The following is a 24,282-nucleotide window of genomic DNA, read 5'->3' on the forward strand; positions in this document are numbered from 1 at the left end:
TATCATGTTGAACGAGTTTTATATATTGATCTGATCTCCGATCTTTTGTTTTATATCTGGTTTCCCCTCAAATCTAACTATGTTATGCATTACAGTGAAATCCGGATGAAAAATGTCTAATAATTAGAACGCATACCTGATCTAAAACAAAACACGCACTTGATATAAAGCAAATTATTCCTGACTTGACAAACTTTATGTAACCTTAACAGTTAAATGTGAATGTTGCGGTTATATCCCTGAGTAATAAATCCAATTTATTTAAAGCCATGACTCATCAAGTAGCCCAAAGTAGTGAAATGATAAAGATAATAAAAAAAGACATGGATATGGAATTGTTGATATGCGTAATCATTGGCCTGAAGAAAAAGTGCATATCCCAATGCAAATATTAATCTGAATACATATATTCTTCCAAATCCTGCCTCCACACCCTTGAATTAAATGTGTTCTTCGATGTCAACAGCTACCATATGATTCCAAGTTGGATTCAAAACTATTACAAACAGTGTTAAATTTCCACTGAGAGTCAGTGTGGCTCCCAGTTGAAATAGAGATACTCACTATTAAGTTTCCACCACCCCCATTTCAGGGCAATTTTACTCTGATTAAGGGATCATTATAGTGTACTGTAATGCCAGCTTGATGCTTCTTCACTTACCACAAAGACGTGGTAATAGAGAAACGCACCACAAGAGACTGATTGCCGTTCAGTCTGAACAAAGCTTGGTTTCCATGGTCTTCAGGGCCGTTGGCTCATCGCAGAAACTGGCACTAGATTGGCATGGTTACGACTTTGGAAGGGACTTTTTTGAAGGGAGTGACTTCATTGACATACAGGGATCTTCATGAATCTCAGGCTGATGACGTGGATAGAAAAAAGGTTTGCCATGTTTCTTTTTTTTCTTCCCAAATTTGAATTCCATCCTGGTTTCTTGGAGTGCTGAAAACTGCCAGGGCAAATGTCAAAGTCATATTGCTGCAAAGGTTAAATAATATTGCATTTTTCTGGTGGAATGTCAAGATAATAGCTCTGAATATGTTCCTCTAATGTATTTATTTTTATGTCTCCCAAAAGGCGAGTTGATAATTGGAGTGTATTATTCAAACTTGATTGCTTTGTTTATCAATTTATTGGCACTTCCACTATACGATTACATAACTGGGTGATGCCTTTTTTGTGTTCATATTTGCAAGGTAAACATACAAACGTTTAAGTATCCTGTTCGTAAACATTCAGATGGTAACCAGTCCCACTGACACTTTTTTTTTTACTGTGATTGTAAAATAAATGGCAAGATGCCCTTTCTATGTCATAGTTTAACTTTTGTTCACAGCCTATGCTGAAGTACTTGTTAGTATGTATGTAAAGTATGTCATAGTTTGGGATTGAAAGCTCTCCTGTGTTACAGCTGTTCCTGCTTTACATTTGTGGAAAGACCCTGAGACAGACAGAGAGAGGGCGGGAAATAAGTACAGATGCTGTGAGCCCCTTTGAGAAAACAGCCTTCAACTTTTAACTTTGCAAAGCTGTACTTTAAGCAAAAATGATTCAACCCATTCACAATAGATTAACCCAGCTCAAGCTGCAAGTTGTCGATTGCTCTAGGGTGACATTTTCTTGCTAAGGTGCCCTCAAGGAAGTCGACAGAACACAGCAAAATCCCTTTATTAAGTTTTTTATAGATTCCACTATCCTGGGAAGATTTCCTGAAATAATTTTGAGTGTGTCTATGGGAATTTTTATACACTCATCTGGAAGAACACGCCTGAGCACTAAGGTCACAAACTCGAATTCATCCCAAAGGTGTTTGGTGAGGTTGAGTCAGACGCTTCCGCCCATAACAGCAGTCATGTTGGAACAGAAAAATAACTTCGCAAAATTGTTGCCACCATGATGTAAGAATGGAGATAAGTTTTAAAATTTAAGGTAGGTACTGTCATTTGAGACTAATGTATCTGCTTCACAAAAACTGTTTATTCATATGTTCCACTTTAAAGTTCTACACTGTCCTACCTACCACATTAACTCATTGGTCTCTCTTGCTGACCCGTGTCCACAAAACGTAGCATGACGTTCCTTCTGAGATCAGCACAAGTGTGTGACGCTGTATATGCAAACACTGTTCAAAGAATAGAGCAGCACAGTGTGAAATTGCATAGTCTGAGCGTGCGCATATTTGTGGCAGTCAGACCCCCAAAAAAGCAGCCGTAGAACAATACTCGGGAATGTTAGTCTCTAAGGTCAGCCGTTGGGACGTTTGCACTTAGTTTCACACTTTTAAAACCGCTCGTAAAACTCTCCAACTTGTTTTAATGTTGTTATTTATAGGCTAAAGAATCCAAAAGATAAGCCATTTTGAAGGCAGCACGGTGGTTTCGTGGTTAGTTTGTCTTGGTCTGCCTAAAAGTTCTGAGGTTCTAAGTTTGTGTGTTGCCTAAAGGTAGATGAGATAGACTTCAGTTCTTATTTAACCTATACGAAGAAAAGCTCTATAGAAAATGAATGTGATGATTATTTCCATACCTGGCATTGGGTGAATTAGCATATTTTTAGGGAATATAAGTTAAATGTTTTCTTTCTTTCTTGGGGATAGCGAGAAAATTACAATAAGTGATACTCACATGAATTTGAGTGGTATATTTGTTGCAGGAGGACTTTTGAGTAGTTTGACATGGGCAAATTGGCTTCTGAGTTAGCCTTTATTCATTATATTATCCATAAATATATGTTACACTTAGAGTTGTCAAGACAATTTCATGTACGTTATTGCCTATGGCTGTCTTGGTTTGGAATTCATCCATTTTGTCAAATGAAATATGACTTTTATGTGGGAAAACATGTACAGTGTCTTCTCCTGTCTTTGTTAATTTCAGGTTTAGTCACTTTAAGACGTAACTGTAAGTGCTGAAAACCCTGTAAAGATGCCTGGAGATTTTGGAGGGTAACCGTCAAGGGATTGAAATAAATTGCCTTTCACACACTGTCGTCACTGACAGATGAAAATTGCTGCATCAATCATGTCTCAAACTATCAAGGACAGGAAGCGCAATTCCCGTTCGCACACTACTAATGACTGGATGAAACTTGTTATACACAGTAATAAACTGTCTGGCTTTTCCCCAAGCTGCACATTTGAATGCACCTACAGAAGCAGACCTTACTAGGACTTGTAGAAACGGGATGCAAAATTCCTATTTGTTGAAAAGTAAGAGAATGCGGCAAACTCCAAAAATATGCTCATGTCACATCATTAAATTTCCCTTCTGAGAGTTACTTAGGAAAAACTGTTGCTTTTATATTTTTTGTACAGTAAAAAATGTCCCAACAGCTTTGGAATTCTAGCAAAATAGTGTTTTTCGTGTGGCATGTCAATGTTTGGAGTGCTTGTTGTTGTAGCCAGTTCCCATTCTTTTGTGGAATGTGTCAATGCGCAGGGATTTGTCTAATAGTGTAGTGATCTTATCTTGCAACGTAGACAACATGATGCTAACGCAGCACCTCACTTTTTTGGCACATTTGTGTACTTTTTATCCGCTGACTTTGGGCATGAGGCATATACAGCTCATTACTGGTAAATTGCAACTATCTTAAATGAAGTAGCTGAAAGTGATTTTCGGTAAGAGTCAGATCTTGATACAACGCTCAGGTTTCACATGTTAGAGGTTACAATCAAACCCAATCTTGAAAATACTTGGTTCACTAGCACCCCAGATTTAAACAGATCCTTTCAGTGGTAATTTGCAACAATAGTGACAGGAAAATCAGCAAGTGCCAAGTTTAGTGCCTTTATGCCTGCCAGGTTTGCTTGATTGTGTTAGAAGGATTCAATGCCTGATAAAGGGCTACCTTTTATTTACATAGTGCTTCCTACTCAATTGTTGTGGAGGCATGTTGACCTGCACTTGTGCTAGATTGCGGAAGTGCAGCCAGAGCTACAGTGAATTGTTTTAAGAGGTTTGAGCTGAGAACAGTACAGCCTTGTGGTTAGTATGTCTTACAGTTAGTGGGTTCAGTTCAATTCTGAGTTAGAATGTCAGAAACCACGCTGAAAATTAACTTCAGTTTTGGTCATGTTCTATTATGTTTTCCACAATAGAGGGGTATTTTTCTTTGTAAAAACAAAAACATAAATGACCTTAGTCAGTTCATTGGGGCTTGGGCAGATAAGTCGTCTGCAATGATCTTACTCTACTCAGTTAGGAGGTGGTGATGGAGCAAATTAAACTTGGAAGCCAAGATACCAGCCAGTAGAATGTCATTTTCTGTAGTTGGAGAGCTAAGTCATTTGGAGGAAGTAGGAAGGTGGGGCTGGGAAGGATGTACTTGAGCCAGTCGAGTAGGCCTGTGACATAAAAATGTCTGCCCTTTGTTCTTTCTCTTCCTCTAAGGCTGGCATGAATAGTAACATTTGTTTACAATGCCTGACATTAAGACATAGCTGTCCTTCATACCTTGCTCTTTCCTCTTCCTCCATTAATGTTCGTGTTAGTTGATGGGCCATTGTTTATGCACCATCACAGCACGCAAGCTGGGCCAGCTTTTTTTCCTGCACCCAGTGAATAGATCATCAAGGACCGTGTGTGCTTCCCACAGGCTTAGCTCGAAAGCATTGAAGAGTGTGACAGAGCAAGCGTCTGACCTCACCGTGGCCTTTCATGTGATGGTCCGACATTCTCTCTCTGCCTGCAAACTTGGGCCAAAACCCTGCAATTAAATCTGTATTTAAGGTTTTATTTTGTTTGGAAATGTTTTCAAGGATTTAATTCCCAGCCATCGATCATTCACAGGCAATTAAAGCAGTTCAAAAGGGTTGCACATCTACTGCCGTTGATGTCCCTGAATGAATTAACCTCTCTATTCATCCAGACAGCACTTAGTTTTGATGACTTTTCAAGACGCAAGTGCAATTTTTAAATCGCAATGACTGATTAAGCCAGCCTAGATGAAAAAAAAAAACTGCAGTTATGTCGAAATTGATCCGAGCTTTGGCTTGTTCGTTTTTGTCTTCCGGCGAACAGCACAATGCAGGTTTGTACGTGAATCACTTCCACGCCAGAGGCACCTGAGACAAACAATCATATGCATATAGCGGTGTGTTCTGATAACTGTTGTAAATGCGAGATGGGCCCCACTAACCGCATGTCAAGCCAGCATTGTGCAGGTGGTGTTCTTTTCCTCTTCATAATCACTGTTGATTTGAACTCCAAGTCAGCAGTGGCCTGATATCACTTGCACTGCGATAGCCTTAAGGTACTGCTTAACAACACAGGTTTCCCATTTCTGCACATTTCATGGAAACCTACCCAGTGTAGTCCATTCTGTAGTTTTTGACAACTTCTAAGGCTTTCATGTTATCTTTTTTACTATCATTCGTTGCATCGAATCCAATCCTGTGATAAAATCTGATACTCCAGAATTTGATTTGGTTACCAATACCGACAATCAAACCGAGTATCAAATCATAGCATCCAATATATTAGCTCTATAGGCTTCCTAACAGTCAGCTCATGCACTGCAAATGTAAACATTAAGTGTCCATCAAGCAGTGTGTCCACAAAGCCTTGTGAATGTGTTATTCTCACTTCTTTGTTGGAATACCAGAAGGCCCCCTCATAGGGGCTTTGTAACTGAGGTTAATGATTTAACCTCAAAGTTAGTAAACTTTCTAAAAAAGATCAAAGATGTTGCTGTGTTACACCTTAGGGCACAATATTAGGTTTCAATCAGGTAAGTGCATCCTAGTGGAAAGAATCATGTTTAAAATTTGGGGGAAAAAAACAAAACATTTATGTAGTTTAATAATATGTATAAACTCAAAATCCCAGTATTCGGCAGTATTATTTATTTAAATTTTACTTTGATGGTCTGGAGAAGATAATGCCTCTATAAATAAGTGTCTACTTATTCGAAAGGCATTATAATCATTGCATTTTACTGTTTTTAAAATAAAGTGGACTTGTGAAGCGGTAGCAGTTTTATTTATATGGCCACTAAACTCTTTGGTAAACTGAACTTGGGCCATTTGAGCAGACAAGGCAGAGCTGTTTTAGCCCTCCAGATCCAGAAACACCAGCCAGAGCACTGTTTCAGTTGACCTCATCAAGGACAGAAAGAGATAGATTAAAAGGCTCTCCCCCAGCAACCGTAAACCGATCTTCTGCTGTTGAGAATGCTTGAACTTTTTCTGTTTTGTCTGGAAAAGAAAAAAGCAGGGCCTTATTTGGATGGGGCCGTTCATTTCTCTTTGCTGGAATGATTCCCTGCCTTCTATTAATACAGCAGAAAGCAGTAAGCCCCCCCATTTTTTTCCAATAAGCACCGCACTACTGCTGCTTTTCAGTTAAGCATTTATTTACTGTTTCCATGGGATTATTACTCCCACTATGATAAACAAGAACACCCAGGTTGGACTTTGACTTGATGTTATATCACTCGTTGGTGGTGAACAACTGGTGAACGCAATTTCAAACGGCCAAGTTTAGTCACACAGTGTCAATTACACATGGAATTCGGGGCATTTCAGTGTTTTCCTCCGCAGCAAGATAACACCATGTGCTCTTTTTCTGTATACGTGTTGAAGCATTCTTTCCATGTACTCTTGCACTGGTGACCTGCAGAATTAGGAATGCTGTGGGAAAATCACCAGGCTGTTGCCATTTGCCAGCTCAGTTGCATCCAATATATGTGCACTTTTTTGAGTTTGGGTTTTAAATGAGTCAGCTTTCCTTTTGATATTGAATTATTTTTCTAAGGATAAATCCTGGTAGAAATTGTTGAAAATAAACTGCTTCTATCAAAATAAATTATACAGTCAAACTACATTTTACATTCCTCATTGCCATCAGATAATTTCTGCTTTGAGTTCTGAGGAATATTCTTAGCTTCTTCATTTGGTTGCAATTACTTTTGCAAGTTAAACAATTCTATTTTTCTGTTCATTTTTCTTCTTTTTGCTCTATCATACTGCGCAGGCAGGACAGAAATTATAACGATCAATATGCACGCCTCTTTGAATATCACTGCACATTTCCTCTTTGACCTGCTTCCACTCTGTGTGGTGGTATCACTAAAAAGCCAAAGGGAAAAAAAACACTCACATAGCATTCCAGCATGGAGGTGTTTTGTCTGCTGAATTGTGTGTAATTTTCCCATGTTGAACTTTTGGGTTATTCAACTTCATTATTTTCTTTTGGTGGTTTCCTCAAGGTCTCCACAGTGAGGACTCCAGGAGTGGTGCCATGTTCAAGGCAGTGCTGAAAAAGAACAGAGACGGGGGCAAGGCCAGCAAGAAAGATTCAGGTATGTTCAAGGTGAGGGGGTACCAGGAACCCCAATGTATTTTCTAAATTAGGCACATCATGGCATTTCTGATTGGTTTATTGTAATATATTTGACTAGGTGGCAAGAAAATATCAAACGGTTAACATTTAAAAAAAAAAATCCCCCAATCAGCAGATTGAGAGCAAAAATCACGCTGGTAATTGTTTTGAAACAAACGATAAAATAGAATTTGCTGATTACAATGCAAAGGGGTGAATCAATCATGAACTAGACCCAATAATAATTCTTTTTTTAATGGGTACCGAAAAGTTGGTTTAGCAAGAGTTTAGTTAATCAATTATAATCTTGATATGACCTCTCAAAAGTTTAGCATAAAAAAAGTGGAAAGATTTTTTTGCCCATTAGTTCTTTTGAGCCACGGCAGGCCCCCGTACTTTATTTTGAATTGGAATATAAGTAGCCTGTGACAGTTTAATCTGTTCTTCAATTGAGTTCGGTTTATGTTGAACATTGAGGCGGAACAGCAAGGGCTCAATTCCCGCTGAGAAGAGGCAGTATAAAACACAGCTTCTGTCACTTCACATTTTTGTAAATATTCCAAAATGCATCGTCTTTTTGTTTCAGTTCAGAGCAGGACATTTTTATTGCTGCTATTTATTAATGAAACTGCGGCTAAAATAAATGACTTGCCCTTGTATCGTCGCAGATGTTGTCTTTCCTTGGATACGTGACAGCGTGAGTTCCAATAAGTCATTTTGAATGTACAATTGTTGACTCGTAGTACAGTGTTGAATTGTGGCCATTTCTGCTTGGATTGCTTTTACGTGTCTTGGCTTGCATCATCACCAAAGGACAGTTTTTACCGCCTTGTTTCTCCATGCTGTGTGAAGAAGATACAACAAGTCTTACAATTCTGCCGTCTTAGTGAGTTGTTTCACTCCTCTAGGTTTGATTTATTATTGCATGCTGCATCTAATTGTTGCATGCTGCTTCACACTCAGAGTGAGAGAGAGAGAGAATTTTAGTGTTCCTTTATGCCGGCCTCATTCTTCCAGTTGTAGACTATCTGTCATGGCCCGGTGACCCTGTCTCCCTTTCTCATGCTGGGACAATAAAAGGGGCAACTCCTCTTGATTGTTTCAGGCTTTCACGTCCGATGAGAGGTCACAGAGAAGCTCTTCCCCTCTGGTAGCCGGGCATGGGGGCAACAATCGCAACACTATCTTCCATTCTTAACGTTTGGGCGTCCATCGTTTTAAATAGACAATCTTGCGGGTCAAAATTGTAGAAAAGTTATTAAATATGTTAAATAATAGCATGCGGTAAACGCGTTGTCTAAGGATGTGTCATTATGAAACTTAAATTAGATCGATTTACACCAGTTCGCAGCGGTTGCTTTGATCTCATTTTGATCTGACTTCATTAAGTTCCCCGTGGAGACTGCAAATATGTCAATAAAGCAAGGTACTGGAGGTTATCTGTTTGGAATATATCCTCTGAGCCTGCAGACATTTAATTTGACCATTAACGTTGGAAGAAAACACTCCTATAGGACGTAAAATTGCAGTGATACATCAGCATATGTGGCCCCTGATATGGTGACTATTGACTGGAGACAACTTGAAAGCAGTTAAGGAAACTCGGTTCCAATGCCAGATACCACTGAAGTCATTAGCTTTCCCTTGGGATCGCCACATTTCCACTACCACAAAACACAGCTAGCTAATTTGGTCTCTCTTCTTAGATTCCTCCTCTCCTTCTTCACTGGATTGGGCTCTAGAGTCCCTTCCAAGTACATTTTTTATGGTGTGCCATGGTGGAAGTGGGATGCTGGTTTGCCTTTGATGGAAACATGCACAAGGAAAGGTTCATCTGAGAGTATAAGGGCCTGAAAATGGGTATATGTTCATTTATAGTTGGAATCTTATTGACTGACCAAAATTACTCGCTGGTTGCGTACATTTTTTTTCTCTCCACTTTTTAACCATTATTCCAGTGAACAAATCAGGTAATACTTATGTGACCGTAAATGGCTTTTTGTGTAGATGTAACTCCCGACTGGCTTCCAACCAATTAGTGTACAGCATAGACTCCAGGACACCCAAGACACAATAAGCGGTACAGAAAATGGAAGGGGTTGTTTGTCAGCGGGCCTCATTTCAATTGATGCATTGCTTTTTTTTCAGATTGAAATGAAACCCCAAATGGCACAAACTAAAGGTCTGGCATCCATGTTTTCACACTCCGACTTAATCTAATAGTTTCAAGACAGTTTTACCTTCTCCTTAATACCCAGTACCTGGTGATCCTGAAATACTTGTCCAAATCATTAAACGTGGAGGGGGGGTTCCATGTCAAATTCCGACACACAGTTTTTGGTTCACTGACAGTGTGGTAATGCATGAAAGCGGTTTCCACCTTGAGCTACGCATCCAGTGATTTAATTGCTTCAGCCAGCTGCCAAACAGTTGTCCGGCAGTTTTTCTCCCACATTCCTAGTCATCCTAAGAGGCGCTTTGGTTTCACCTGTTTCTCACCCGGTCACACATGCATAGATACAGCAGATGTTGTGGTTCCTTTGTTCATTGGGCGGGTTTGGGACGGAGGGTATTAATGCACCTCACTCTGAGACATTGTTGTTGGTCTAATAGGGAAAGAAAAGTTTTAGCCATTCTCCCCGCCTTTGGTTCAGATTACCACTTGTATACTATCAGCAGTTTTCAGATTAGTCAACAGGTATGTTAAACAGTTAACCATCCTTTTTATTGACAGCTCACTTGGAACCAGAAATCTTTCTCATTCTCGGGTGGCTTTTCTGCTTTCAAACGCAGCGCAAATTGCAGCCAGGGTTGCCTTGCTTTCATCATCCACATGGTCTTGGATGGCAGGGGGTGACTTCTCTGCTTAAGCACAAAATTTAATGAGGGCCAAGTGAGGATAAGCAGAGCGAGACAAGAATGTGAAATTAGCTCAGTGCTTTACTCACTTATTTTGTCTTGTAATGTCATTTTTAATGGGCAAGTGGCTGATTTGGAACAGCCACACTTGGATTTCCGCAAGAAGGTGAAAGATGAAGGGAACAATTAGATTATACTGTAGATAAGACCTTTCAAGCACAAGAAACTTCAATGTATATGTATGTGCGTGAGAGCAAGTGTGGGGGCCCATTAAAACGGAAATGTGTTGCCTCAGCTGGGACTGGTACTTGTGCTGTCTCAACAGTTTTGTGAGTTTCTTGGTGTTTTGACACAAAACAATGATTTGTTGCAAAGGTTCACACTCCACTATTTTTGTCACTAAGCACGGCTTTCATCTAAAGAAAGTTAAGTTTCTAAGGCATATACAGACCTATGAGTAACATGTACATACACATTTCCCATAATGGGGTAATGACGTGTTCCCGAAGTAACCGCACCTGTGTTGTAAGAAAACAAGTTTTCCACTTTTTTCAAGCATGTATGGAATCAAATAATCTTAGTCAAATACTCCTCTAAGAAGTAACGTTAACGGTCATGTACTAATAGGTTTCTATGAGAATTAAAATAAGTTACAGTGCGTTTTCAGGCCTCTGCTTTTAATGCTTGCTTCCAAACATAGTCTAAACTGCGTGGGTTTTACTCATGTCACATCTGTATAGACATTGTGTGACTTATAAAAAGAAACACCGATCCAAAAAAAGTCTGGCCACTGGTTCCTGTGTCAGACTGCCTTCATAGCCTTGGTCTTTCTCCACGAACAGCTGGGTGGTAGCTGCCTCTCCTCAAGCCATACTGTATCTACCACAGCCATTTTTAAGGCACACTCCTTTTTTTGTCCTGTGGTTCAGAATTTCTAAAAACTTTCTTCGAGGGCGTCTTACTGCCTGCTGAAAGTTTCTATTATTTTGAAAGCAGTATTGCGATCAAGGTGCTGGAAGGTTTGGTGTTTTTTGATGTAGTTGCTGGAATAAGCTTTGTATTTTACCATCAGTTAAGAAAATTTTAAATGTCCATGTTCTGGTTCATGTGCTTCATAGTGAAGCCTCTAATTTATGCGCCAAGGCATATAAACAAGTGCATGGCTTTCAACCAAACGCATAGTTTGTTATACTCGGGCAAAACATCATAGTAGTACCACACAAACTCAGATAAGAACTAATGAAATTTCAAACTAATAACTTTTCGGCAAACGTCCATTCTGCAAATCCAAACATGGAGTTTTATTGATTTCAGGGTCAATTTCCTTCCCTCCTTCCATATTTATTTCTCAAACACGTTTTATAGCTCTTGGACTCGTGTTTGTTTTTTTTTGTTCCCAGTCATGTTTGTCTAAATTTTCATCTCCAGACTGTTAAGGTAGGATTTAATAAGGTGGAGAAAAGAATGTGAGGGTTTTTACAAAGGGAACCATTGAGTACACTGCAGCCTACACGGCTAGCAATGCACTGTGCGCCCAGCAGGCAACGATTTAGCAGGGCGTAGCTCAAACCACATCTTTTGGTTACACACAAATTCATGCATAAGCACACATACATGAACACGCCCACAAACCTCAGGTGTATCCACATTAGATACACCCGCTCTCTGCTTTTGCAAAGCATAATAAGGGCTCTTGGGAAGGCTGTGATCCTGGCCAACCAGTCTAACTCTTTTCCGTTTGCTTTAACTCTCTTTCAACACATATTTGCACTTGCAAAAACAACAATAAATAAAAAAATCAAAAGACCTTGATCTGATTTGTACCACATGAAGCATCTCGACATAGTCTGAACTCATACTGCATGCATTCTTGACACTTATGCATTTGCGATCCCGACAAGTGTTTTCATACATCATAGCAAAGGCACAACAACTTTTATCAGTTTGTTTCCCATGGTGTTTTGAAGTGTACTTTGAAAAAGGTGATAGTGACTGTCATACAGGTTCATTGGCATGAGGGGTCTGCAGGCCACAAGCTTTTATAATTACACCGTGATCTGCTTTGGAAGACACATTCCTTAGGTCTGATCTTTCAGTTATTACTTTTATAACATCAGGATTTTCTGACTGTTACAAAATACTTCAATGTTAAGATACTTGGTTTCCAGAGCTGTCCATTGACAATAGTCTCACCATTTGTTAAATAACTTTACAGACTGTTTTGCAGTTAGTTTTAAAGACATACACTAGTGCTTTGAGAGTGTCTGTGGAGACCTCTGTTCAGGTTAGTTTGTGGGGGTGGGGGGGGGGGGGGGGGGTATCCCCTCTGTTTCTATCCTACCTTCTACATATCTGAGCATAGACCCTTTTTTGTAAGTGTGTCTGCAGATGAATGTCTTGCTATGCATGGTTTCTGGAGGATTTGAGACAGGTTGAACTAATGACCCCTGTTGCTTTTGTGCCCTGCCTCAAAGGGAGACGGGTTAGTGTCAATTCCAAAGAACAGTTTGAAATATCTCTAAATGTTCACTTGTATTATAACTGTCAGTTTTGCCCAATATAATTATCCATCCAAAATGAAAGGCCTGCCTAAAGTACACAACTTTTTGATTTGAGTGAGTATCTGAATAGATTTGTGTATTCCTGCCTTGAGGCTAATTTTGTTTCGATATGTCAATGAGTCCATGACAGTTTGATTAAATTTAAATGACCCTTTTTGGTGACGAAAATGGGCAAAACGTCCCCGTAATTTGTTTCTGAATGGTGGGCGGCTATACAGCCCTGATCCATGTTTGTGTATGGGATTTGGCGCTTTGGGAGGACAGCTTTGCAGACATGTCCATTCAATGTTGCTGAAGCGGCAGTTGCCCCTGCAGTTAAAGGCGTTCTCATGACCTCACCTGGCCCCAAGAAGGAGCTCTGCCTAATGACAGATTATTGGTATTGCACCATATCATGAGAGCAACATGAACCCCAGTTATGTTTTACAATTATGCAAAGAAATGCATTGTAGTATTTTTGTGCCACCATCGATGGGTTCTAAATGGTGAGTTAATTAGTTGGACATCTAGACATTACAACAACAAAAACAGTGTCAGCATTAAAAATAACCACCATCAGAACCATCATTCACCTTGAGGTTGATGAAGAAGTAATCCAAAAGTTTTTTTTTTTTTTACCATTTTGACCAGGTTGTTGACGACCCAGGTTTGAATGCCGGCTAACATGCTTGGAAAGCCTCATTGACAGATCATCATCATGTTGATTTCTTGGTGTGTGTCACTGTCATGATCTGTTTGGATGTAAGTTCTCTTCTGTACCTCCTGTGTGGGTTTTTTGTACATCTGTTGTGGAAGTGGATGTGTCATTTGTCTTGCTCCTGGAGTAAACCACATGCCAGACTAAGCATTCGTCCACAGATAGATTGGACCTCACACAGAATGATGTGAACATAACTTGGATGTGCAGATTTTATTACATCAGCATCATCTTTGTAATAGTGTGAATTACATCCTTTTTAGTGGCCATTTCCCTTCCAACCATCCCCATTAGTCATGAAGGTTTTTGTAAGAATGAATGGATACAAAAAAATGATTATGTTAAAAAAAAACCTAGTCTCATGTTTGTTTTAGTAGCAAGTCTAGGATGTATTTTTACATTTTAATCTGCTCCTCAGACTTGCATGATTGAAAATGAAAAGCTTTGGATCCAATTTCATGTACAACTCATTCAACTAAAGTGCTATGCCACCATACATCTTCTGTCCTTTTCAAGTACCAGTCAGTTTATTCCCTTGGTCATTTAAACTGGTGTTTTATGAGAAAGATATGGGAAATGTCACGGAGGAACACCCTCCCCCTTTTCATCCACGTTTTCTCCCCTAGATCCCCCAACACACCTCCTCCTTGTCCTCCCCTGGGGCCAGGAGGGAGGCATTCCTGAGCGCAGGCCACTTCAGAGCTGTGGAACAGAGCCACTCATTCTTATTGTTTTGATCTGAAGCAGTCTGCTATCATGCGTGTCATTCTTAGGTGGCATTAGCGACCCATAAAGAAGCAATATTGCTTTTTCCCCCCTTCATACGAACGCATAGATTCAAACTGAGCATTTTTGAGCTTCAGGAACAGCCCACATTTCTTCCAAGCTAATGCTGAACACTTTTTGTGTACTTCTTTGCAGACCACCAGCCTAGATCAGTTGTCCTTCCAAAGTTTAGGAACAGTTGAAGAGAATTTTATAGTTTGCGATCAAAGTGCCATACCATGGTGTAAATATTTGAAAGGGGCTGATTATACAAACACACGAAAGGTAGAATGAATGTATAAGAACCAACCCAAATAAATGGACTCCACACGTGAAAAGCTGTCTTTTAAACACAGATGTTGTCATTTCAAATTTCCTTAAAGTACATATTAAAGAAAAATATAATTAGACAGATTTACATCTCATTAACCCGCCCTTCATCATCATTCGAGACTTGCACTCGAGACCCTCCCCCATTCTGTTGTCCTTGTTGACCGGCTCTCTCTCCCCACTGTGAGTTGGTAGTGTGTTAACCGTGACAGCTTTTGTCAGAGTGTCACCCAAGTCTCGGAAGTACACTGGGAATCCACATTGGCACTCAGTCTAGCGGGAGAATTTCCCCTTTGCTGGATTGTCCTATAGACATTGTGCTTTGTTTGTACCCTGAAAGAATTTGCATTAATTATAGCCTGTATTCATTTTCTTCATAGCCTTTACATTATAATTAACTTGTACTGCAATCCAAAATCTTACCTGCACCCATGTAATAGCAAACATAAGCAAAACCCTACAGCAAAATGGCAACAGAAGACCAAAATATTAGACTAAAAAAATGCTGTTGATACACATTTTGAAAGTCACTGCACTAATAAGCAAGGTCGGGACTGCAGGCAGACCATTAGAATAAGAACAGCCAGTGCCTGTTCCTATTCTGTGTACCAAAGGCAGTTTTACAACTAGCATGTGTTCCTCCAAAAATGGTGTACTTTTTGGCATACATTATATCAAACCAATAGAAAACACAGCTTCTGGACTTGCTGCTAACAGTCCAGTTGGTCCTTTTTTGTCTTTGGTCAGTGTCCATTTTGCCATCTTAAAAAAAGACACGTTGACCGCACTAAATGTTTCCACTGTGCTTTGGTCCATCGTAGCCTCCGGACACAGTTTACTTAAGGCCTTAAGCAAAGTTTTTGCTGGCATATGTTAATGTAGCTAGATACTATGATCCTTGAGAGCATTTTTCAAAGTAACTCTAAACCCTTGTGGTTCTATCAGCTTAAGATGAATGCTAGTTCTTAATGCAGCGTTGTGTTAGGGATCAGAGGTTGCAGTTGTTTAACTCACTCTTGTGGCTGTCATACATTTATTAGAGGAACAGAATTGCCAACTTTATATTATATTTAGTGCCAACCATAAAAACCCTGGTATTTTGTGACTTAAAAATGGCAAGATCTTTCCTGATTGCTCCTTGGTTTCAGTGTTAAGGTGAATGGTCCATCTCCTTGTCTCCTGTGAATGAATACATCAGTACATAACTATAGCACATTAGTTTTCATGTTATACAGATTTTTAAAGTAAAAGACTGCCATCATATTTAAATAATTGTCTCGGTCACCTTGTTTTCGGTTGCTCTAATCGTGTATCTGTCAATGACAATATTTTGCAGACCTTGTGAGTTCTTCATGAGCAGCCATCTAACATCATTACCCAATGACCTAGATTTGATGATTATCAGAGCGCAAGTCCTTTTGTCGCTGGAGCTTGTCATCCGCTGCATTAGGGCTAACCGTCAAAGATTGTCATCATTTACTCTTTGTAATATCTGTTGTGCAAACTTAACATTATACTTTCCAAATTAGGAGGGAAAACAGTTGGAATATTGCTTGTTCAGGTCCTAGTGGGCTATGGCCATCTAGTACTTTGATGAGAAGTAATGAGCATTCATGGCACTATAATCATTTTTGGTCTTGGGGCAGCAGCGTGTAATTAGAAAGGGTTGATTTCCTGCACCACAGAAGGGACTAAAATTGAAGGCCTTGCCCCGACCAGGGTTTAGGAAAGTCACTGAAATAGCTCTGGTGAGTTTCCGTCCTTGTGTCTTTCTGCGTATAGTATCGGTCAGATGGCAGTGCTGTCACCATGACATACTGCAGCCTGTTCCACAGCACTTGGACGAAAAGCTTTTATGTGGCACCCCTTGTTTTCAGAGCCATCCACCCAAATTACAACTCTGTGTTAATCTTTTTTTGCATGCGACATGAGTAAGAACGTGTTTCAACTTAAGTGAACTCACCACTATGAGATTTTAACAAATGTTGCCGTAAAAGTAGTTCTTTAGGTAGCACTTGTGGTCCACCAAACCTTTTTGTGTACTGTGTTATATTCCTTATTTGATCATTTTATGAAAGGTACTTTTATTGGATAAATCTTAATTCCTAGTTGCATTCCCAAGTAGAGGAGTTTAAGCATCCTGGCAGTCTTTTTCATGAGTGACGAAATACAAGAACGTCAAATCCACAGGCAGATGATTAATTTTCAATGGGATTTGAGATGTTTGTTTTAACTCCTGACATGTCACTGTTCATTTGTCAGTAGTGCAGTCAGTACGATATTATGGACCTAATGGGGTTTCATAGGTCAGGGTGACGGCAGGTCCAAGCCATGGCCAAAACACCTTTGGGACATTCACAGCTTTCGCAATGTCAGAGGCCATGCAAAGGTGTCACTGCAACCCTTCCGCTTCCTGTGTCTGGCATTCATCTTTGTTTAGTAGCCCTTAAAAAAAAGAAAACACTGGACAGCTTTGTGTCTCCTGTGTTGTGGCAGGGGCCTGCAGAAAATGGCTCTCTCTGTTTCTGATTAGCCTGGCAAGCCAGTACCACTCCTTGTCCCCCGAGGGGTGAAACAGGATGCTAAAAGATGTTTGCGACTTGTCGTTGAGGTTGCAGTGATCTTTACAAGATTGGAGACAGAGGCATCATTGCATGTCTTCTAATGTCTACAGAACAACTCAGACCTACTAAAGTTGTTGTCATCACTCTGGTTTACCACATCTGCTCTTATAATCACACTGGGTATGCTGACATATTATTAGTCAGGGTTTACATGCTATCTTGAGGTGGGCCATTCTCCATATTAATTGTAGAAATGATGAATTTGCAACTTAGGCACCCGACAGTAGATTACTGTGCTCCCTGACTGGCTCCATAATTTAAACGGTCTTTCCGTGCAGAACTATATTTTCTCAGCATCGAAAACCTGTTTTTAAATTCCTGGGTTTGGATTCGACTCAGCGGACTAGTAGTCGGGTAAAATCATTAGCACATTTCAAGTGACTGTAAATCATCTGTCCAAGCTGTGTAAGAGGATTCCTGTTGAGTTCTCTGTTCCCATTCTTTAAAGTAATTTAGAAGACTAAAGTGTAATATTCATCATGAATGATACAAACTTTTATCTACCCATGCCTGGTGTACATTAACCGCATTATTTGAGGTATTACGGTAGCTCATTTCTTGATTTACTACTGATTTATCAACCACTGTGTTCTGACTTTGTAATTTTGTAGATGCCATTTTTACATCAATTCCTTGGTTCAACTTGGTTGGACTTTTAAGCTATTGTAAAATCTTTCATAAGACTTTGGTTTTCCCTAACAGATGTTCATAGCCACAATGTCCAAAGAAGATTCCTACCTGAAGGAAACCCTCTGCCCCCAACCCTTGGCAGCATCCACTCCAACGTTCCAGATGATGTTTTCAGACTAAGCCTCGCCAAAGGAGCGTCTATGTCTCTACCCTCTTCACCTCTTCTACCACGACAATCCTACATGCTGCCTTTACGACCAAGTAAACGATCTCCAGGTAAGTTTTTGTTCACAATTCACTAACTAAATTGGGGGCATGGTAATCTTAGCTTTGTCAATGTATCTTTAAGTCTATGCTTGCTACACCATTTGTTTATAGTTAGTTGTCTTAAAGTGTGTGTGTATGTGTGTATGGTGGAACTAATTGTCTCTCCTGTTTTGACCCTTTTTCATCCGCTATGCCAAAGAATCCTCTTGTAAGCAGCTGTGCGGGCATTCAAAGCTGGTGGAATCTGAACTTGTTCTAACCTGAGGCATTCTGTCTAGGAAATCTTGACAGAGAGGATAGAAATCCTTTAAGTGGTCAACATGGTCTCTCTCGCATGTGGCACTCATCTGTGGGGCTTTCTGGCCTTTGTTTATTCCGGTTTCAGCTTTGATCTGCACTCAAACGTGTCGAGTTAACCGGCACTTAATGTGTGCAAGACTTTATCTTATCAAAGTACCTTCTTGTAGGAGTTTATTCAACAGCTTAACTTAAAAAGAAGTTGATGAGATCATGGATTTATGATGAAGATTAAACATTTAGTATTGTGCACCGGACAAGTTAATTCTCAGCCAGAACTGCGGAAGAGGCTGGGCTTGTTAATCACTTATTAAAAGCAACTGCTATCATGTAAGGGTCAGAGGAATGTTAAACAAACAAACAAAAAAAAGGACAAACCGATCATCGATCATTGATGTTATGCAAAAGAGGCAAGGAAATGGGGGATGGTCTTCTGACACATCTCTACTTGCATGTACCTGTGAAAACCTACACGAGAGAGTTCCAACCTCCAGTTAATAAACACATCTTGCAGGAAATGTTGCAACTGTGCGACAAAAACATTCTGTCGGCATGCTGTGATTGTATTCCTTAGGGGTTGATCACACAAGACAATGTTTTCCACCATTCAAACCCAATTAAGTATATTTGCTGCTATAAATGCTCATGTCTGAGATTTATGGTTCCATGTCAAAGGAAAAAAATAATCTGAAGGACAAATCATATATCCATCTCCATGAAACATCAGTTATTACTAGCAATTATTATAGCATAGTCAGTAAGCTACAGTTTAGATGACTCGCTCCATGTGCTCCATTTGGAATATTCCAGCAATTAATTTTCTTGGATTTGTGTAATTCACAAGCGTGTGTTAACGACATCCTGAAGTCTAACTTCCTCCAAGGAGCGTCTACATGTTGGTCACAGATGTGAATTCCCAGCACATTCCAAGGGACAATGTCTTAGAAGTGTGATGACATGAGAGATATTTGCATGCAGAGGGCTTTGCCCAAAAACAAATAAAATCACTGTGCTCGTTAAGTGTGTAAATTTGAATTTAATAGTCAATGCAAAACGAGTTATTTCATCAATTTAAACAAGCAAAAATCACATTAGTTTAGTCGTGTAATCCGACATTGTATCAATACTGTATTTGCTACTGCTCAACTTGTGATCTTTTACAAGGAAGTGTTAAGCCTACTAAATCAGAAAGCACTTTTGCGGTTTAGCTTTATTTCACCACGGACACGACATCGGATAATCGATTGCAGTTCGGAAAGTTCTTTTAATGAGAACCTCAGCGAGTGCAACAGAGAGTTTGAGTGAGTTTAAGTGGGAGTTTGATGGATGCCTGAGCTGAAAAGTCACGGTGGCGCTTGTTGCCACCGCTTTGATCAGCAGTCATGAAACAGAAAAGCCTGCCATGTGTTGACCAGCACCTTGCCTCTTTGGGGTTAATAGTTAATAAGCCTCTCAGCGATGTTAGTGAGGACATTTTTCTCAAATAAATCAATGACCTACTTAGAGACTTAAAGATCAAGTGTGGAAAACGTGCAACATATGTTGTGAGTGTGAATTTAGCTAAAGATTTCATAAATGAGTTAGAGAGTTAATTTTTTAGACTTGTCAGAGTTAAGTTCCCAATGATATTCATATCCCAACAGTGACCTCCAATGGCTGAAATAAGTCACTGTGCATCCATTTCAAGACATCTGTGTTATTGGTTGCTTTACAGTTTACATTGTTGGTTGAACTACTCCTTTTTTAAAAAAAAATATTTGGTTTGGTTTTTGTGCTACGTAGTGAGCTGTATTTTCTCTAGGTTCATTTTTTTTCTGTGGGAATGTCCAACATTTTCTACCATCGTCTTACTACTCTGGCTGTCCAATCAGTTTCCTGCCAGCCGTCATATCCTTCCCATCAAAGTCTTATTGTCTCAGATGAGAGAATTTTCTGTTTCTTGGGTTTTTCCAGTTTGTAGGCTCATTTGTTTATCATCTTTGTTCTCATGCCTTGTACTTGCTCAAATTCCAGAATTTCAATGCTGTTCTTGGTTTCCTTCCTGATGGATCAGACCAAGTATAATGTTTTGGACTTATTTTTATATAAACGCTTTGTAGATTTAAAAAAATACAGTTTTTCAGTATGCCTGTTTTATTTTAGTTAAATTTAGTACAAGAACTGATTACACTACTAATTCCATCTATCAGATTTAAAAAATCTTAAAAAATCCTCATCATTGATATACTCAACAACACCTTTCAAATGGCCATATGGTTTCCTTAAGGTTTTTTCGATTTGAGCTAAAAGACATGCCTTCTAGCACATTTCTTTCTGAACTCTATAATAAGTCCAGTTCGCTTTAACTTTATTTTATCAAGAAAAAGAAGCCACTTCAAGGCTACTGAGGTGAGCTATTCCGAAATCACCCCTGGGCCAGTCACACTAACCAGACGTCCCTTTGGGGGATAATGGATGTCTTTCAGTGTGCTGAACTATGAAAGATCTTGTGATGCCGTGGAACCCTATTTTTTTTTTGACAGTTGCTTCGATGGGCACCGAGCGAAAACCTGAACACGTTGCTCTACTACACTTGACTGCACTTCCCTTCAATCTATCTTTGCTTTCTTTTTATGAGTAAGCCAACTTTTTGATCGATCCAAATTCACCTTCTGTCTGAGTGGCAGTCTCGGAAGATGTATTCGATAGACGGTGATGAGATCATCAAGTTGACTGGGGGTAAACAGACATATTGACAGTAAAGGCCAATCTGTACATTCTGTATTGGAGACATGCAGTAGCTGACCTAATGGGTAAAATAGATAGAATTGATTACTTTTTTTGGAATGCGATAAATATATTCCAACGTAACCCAGTGGTTAATATAGTGTGAAGCAAGTACAGAATTCATTGAGTTTTTAGGCGAGTTGTGACTGCTAAACATAGTTTAGTTTAGTCATAATCTTACAGCTGCCAAGTGTTGAAATTGCTGCAGCCTGTGGATATAATGGCAATATGTCCGTCCTTTTGAAGAAGCAAATGAATCATCTGTCACATAATGTTAAAAACACGAAGCACCGCGTCTTTAATGCAGTGGGTTCAGCAATTATTGTGAGTAATGGATTATCTCTTAGTAGATTAATTAGCCAGGATTCAAAAATACAATACTACATTTAAATGGCAATTAATCTTTTTTTGAATCAAGGAGCTAAGGACATAAAGATGGCTATCGTAACAAGTGTTGTCATTCAATGCTGTGTAAATATGATAGGTTATCGCATTGTCACATCAAATGTAGTGGGGTCAACAGTCCAAGTTAAGAATGATAGGAAAAAACACACGATGCTAGAACAAGATGTTCTCTTGCTTGATCTAAAACTCTGTTTATTTGAAACCACTCTAAAATAGGTCCATGTAACTTGTTTTTCTCTGAGATGTTGCAATGAAATACTTAATTTCTGTCTTCTTTTGTTTCCTTAATAAGCCTTCCCTGCTTAGTAGGTGGTAATTTTGGGTAAAAAATAAAATAAAATACCCAAAGACATTTTTGTAATTTGTTCTCTCTGCAGGAGGCAAGTTCCAACTTTGTCACATCTCAGTTTGAGATAGAATGCTGAGATTCAATTTTATTTCTGTCACATAAACCGTGGTCAGAATTGCATTTTCACCACAGGGTATTTAGGTGTGATGCTGTTTCTGTTACTCAAACGGTGACATCATATTTTACCAGCTTGTGTTTATGCTAATGTTAAATCAAACATTCAATTCAGAAACATTTCTTTTATTGAGATGTTAGTGACATTTTAAGATGCATGCCTATTGGATTTCACCAACGTTACTTCTTTCCCTGGCTACTCTAATGGATGGATTATCATGTTTGTTTTCTTATACATGCATCCTGTGCTTCTTCATAGTGTAAACTAAATCTGAACTTAAAACATATGGTTTGGATTATTCCAACAGTACACCCCGCTGTTCCTCGATGAAATGCACTCAGAATGTGTGTGGTATTTTTTTCCCCTACCAATCTTGTCTTGCTATAATTGGAGCTATGTGACTCTTGGGTAATAGGATGTGCCTGACCATCCGTGGGTGAACGTTGGTTGAGGTTAAGAATTTTTTTAAGGTAGCATCTCATTTAAATTTGAGCCATCAATCGATCGTAAAGCTTACATTTTTTGTTCAGCTCTATTTTTATTACCAACACTGCATTTAGCTCTCACCAGCTGCATTTGTTTCAGTGTTCTAAGTGGCTTTGTGTTTTCATAACAAGAAAGACAAGAGCAGCTCTCCTCCCTTCAAATCTCCCTCGGGCAATGAAAACGCTTCTTCCCCTTGTGCGTTTCATGTTGAATATCCATAGATGGCACTGTACGCCTAACTAGCAGATGCTCTGCTTTTGAGTCTTCTGCTCACCAACCCCAAAGCAGTTGCCAACAAGTAAGCCATACACACTCACATTAACGCCCAAATGAGTGACAAATTCAACAGGTATTTAACGCACCATGGTAATAAACATGTGGCCCATTTTACCAATTGCTCAAACATGACAATGTATTATTCTGTCTCAAATTTTTGGGGCAGTCTTAAACCCTGAATTAAGCAGATTTACTCGTCCTTAATGGTGTTAAAGTGGAGCTTGCATTTTTTTTGTGTGGCCGTGTGCCATTTTCTAATTGTATCATGCAACTTGCAGAGGGAACAGCACAGTCATCTGACCTTAGCTGCTCGCAAATGGCTCTGCACGACTGTCCTAGATTTCTGAAACACCTGCACATAAATCTTTTCAAACGCATCCCCATAGCAATAGGAGGGCATACTTTTGCGGGGTAGCTCAAAGAAAAATGCTAGTCTGTTTGTTGTTCCTCCGATCCCCATCAGTGCATGTGTGTTCAATCTCTTCTATAAGGGAAAAAAAGTTCCCTAAGAGGCTAATTGCTGTGGTTTCCTGCTGCCGGTTAAATTCCCAAAGCTGGCTCGGTACTTTGTTACTGGGACTCTTTGGCCACGCAGACAATTTCTGGGTTTGCCAGACATTACCAAGCTATTGACATGTGTCTGCGTGAGTGTGTGTGTGTGAGTGAGTGTGTTTTTGATGGTTTTTGTTAGCACCGGAGTATAACTAAGCCAGTCCTACTCAGACACCACCACCTATCATCCCATCTGGAACATGTTAATTCAGCAATAACCCTCTCTCTCTCTTTCTCTCTCCCTCTCTCTTTCTCGCTCTGTCTCCTACTTGTCTTGGCTCCCCCTTTTCCTCTCCCGTCTGCCCTCTCTTTCACTCCCTCACTCGCTCTCTATCTCTTGGATACACGGTGTCAGGTCCAGTCAGGAAGCCCAAGTACGTGGAGAGTCCTCGCGTACCTTCTGATGCAATTGTGTCAGCGCTACGGAAGGTCGGCGATAACAAGGAGTTAACCCGAAATGGTAAGTTTTGCTTTTCTATCCTTTTTTTTTGTAATTTTTTACTTTGACACTTGACACTGAAATTACTTGGATGTTCATTGTACTGTTGCATACTCTTAATTACAATACTTCAAGCGGGTGGGTGATTTTAAACCTCCATGTTGCAGAGCTATAGGTCTCCAAAAAGCAAGACTATCAGTTCCAACATGAGCGGTCCTTTTGGAACTACCACAGCGTTTGAGCCCAGTCCTGTCATGCAACCCCTTATACAAACACAAGGGTGCCGTGTTTATTTGAAAGTACGTGTTTGTATTACCGCGGATTTGGATTCCATTTTCCTGTGAGCGGCAGGGATGCGTTGCCTCACTCACACTGTCATGACTTCAGTACCTCTAATTGCTCAGAAATTGTTGCTCGTGGTTTTGTTTCCACATATTTTTGTGAGGTAATTAATACTTTATGGTTTTAGTTGAGCTCCAAAGTTGAACACAACGTGGAAGGTGATGGCGGTTGCCTACTTACCATTTGAAAAACATACAGT

The 24,282-nt window shown here is 39.7% G+C and overlaps 1 protein-coding gene across 3 annotated transcripts in view; it reads left to right on the forward strand.

The window, feature by feature from the left end:
- The window catches only part of tanc1b (tetratricopeptide repeat, ankyrin repeat and coiled-coil containing 1b), a 61,219-nt gene that overhangs the window by 534 nt on the left and 36,403 nt on the right, over positions 1-24,282 (forward strand). For 2 of the 3 annotated variants that reach the window (XM_077727957.1, XM_077727958.1), the window contains exons 2-4: positions 7,211-7,303; positions 17,862-18,065; positions 23,658-23,762. In XM_077727957.1, the coding sequence (XP_077584083.1) occupies positions 7,211-7,303; positions 17,862-18,065; positions 23,658-23,762 (402 nt within the window). Of the gene's footprint in view, positions 1-7,210; positions 7,304-17,861; positions 18,066-23,657; positions 23,763-24,282 lie in introns of those variants that run through there. The other variant, XM_077727959.1, reaches the window with a different exon arrangement.

The sequence above is a fragment of the Stigmatopora nigra genome, chromosome 11 (genome assembly GCF_051989575.1).
Source record: "Stigmatopora nigra isolate UIUO_SnigA chromosome 11, RoL_Snig_1.1, whole genome shotgun sequence".
In the NCBI taxonomy this organism is placed as follows: Eukaryota; Metazoa; Chordata; class Actinopteri; order Syngnathiformes; family Syngnathidae; genus Stigmatopora; species Stigmatopora nigra.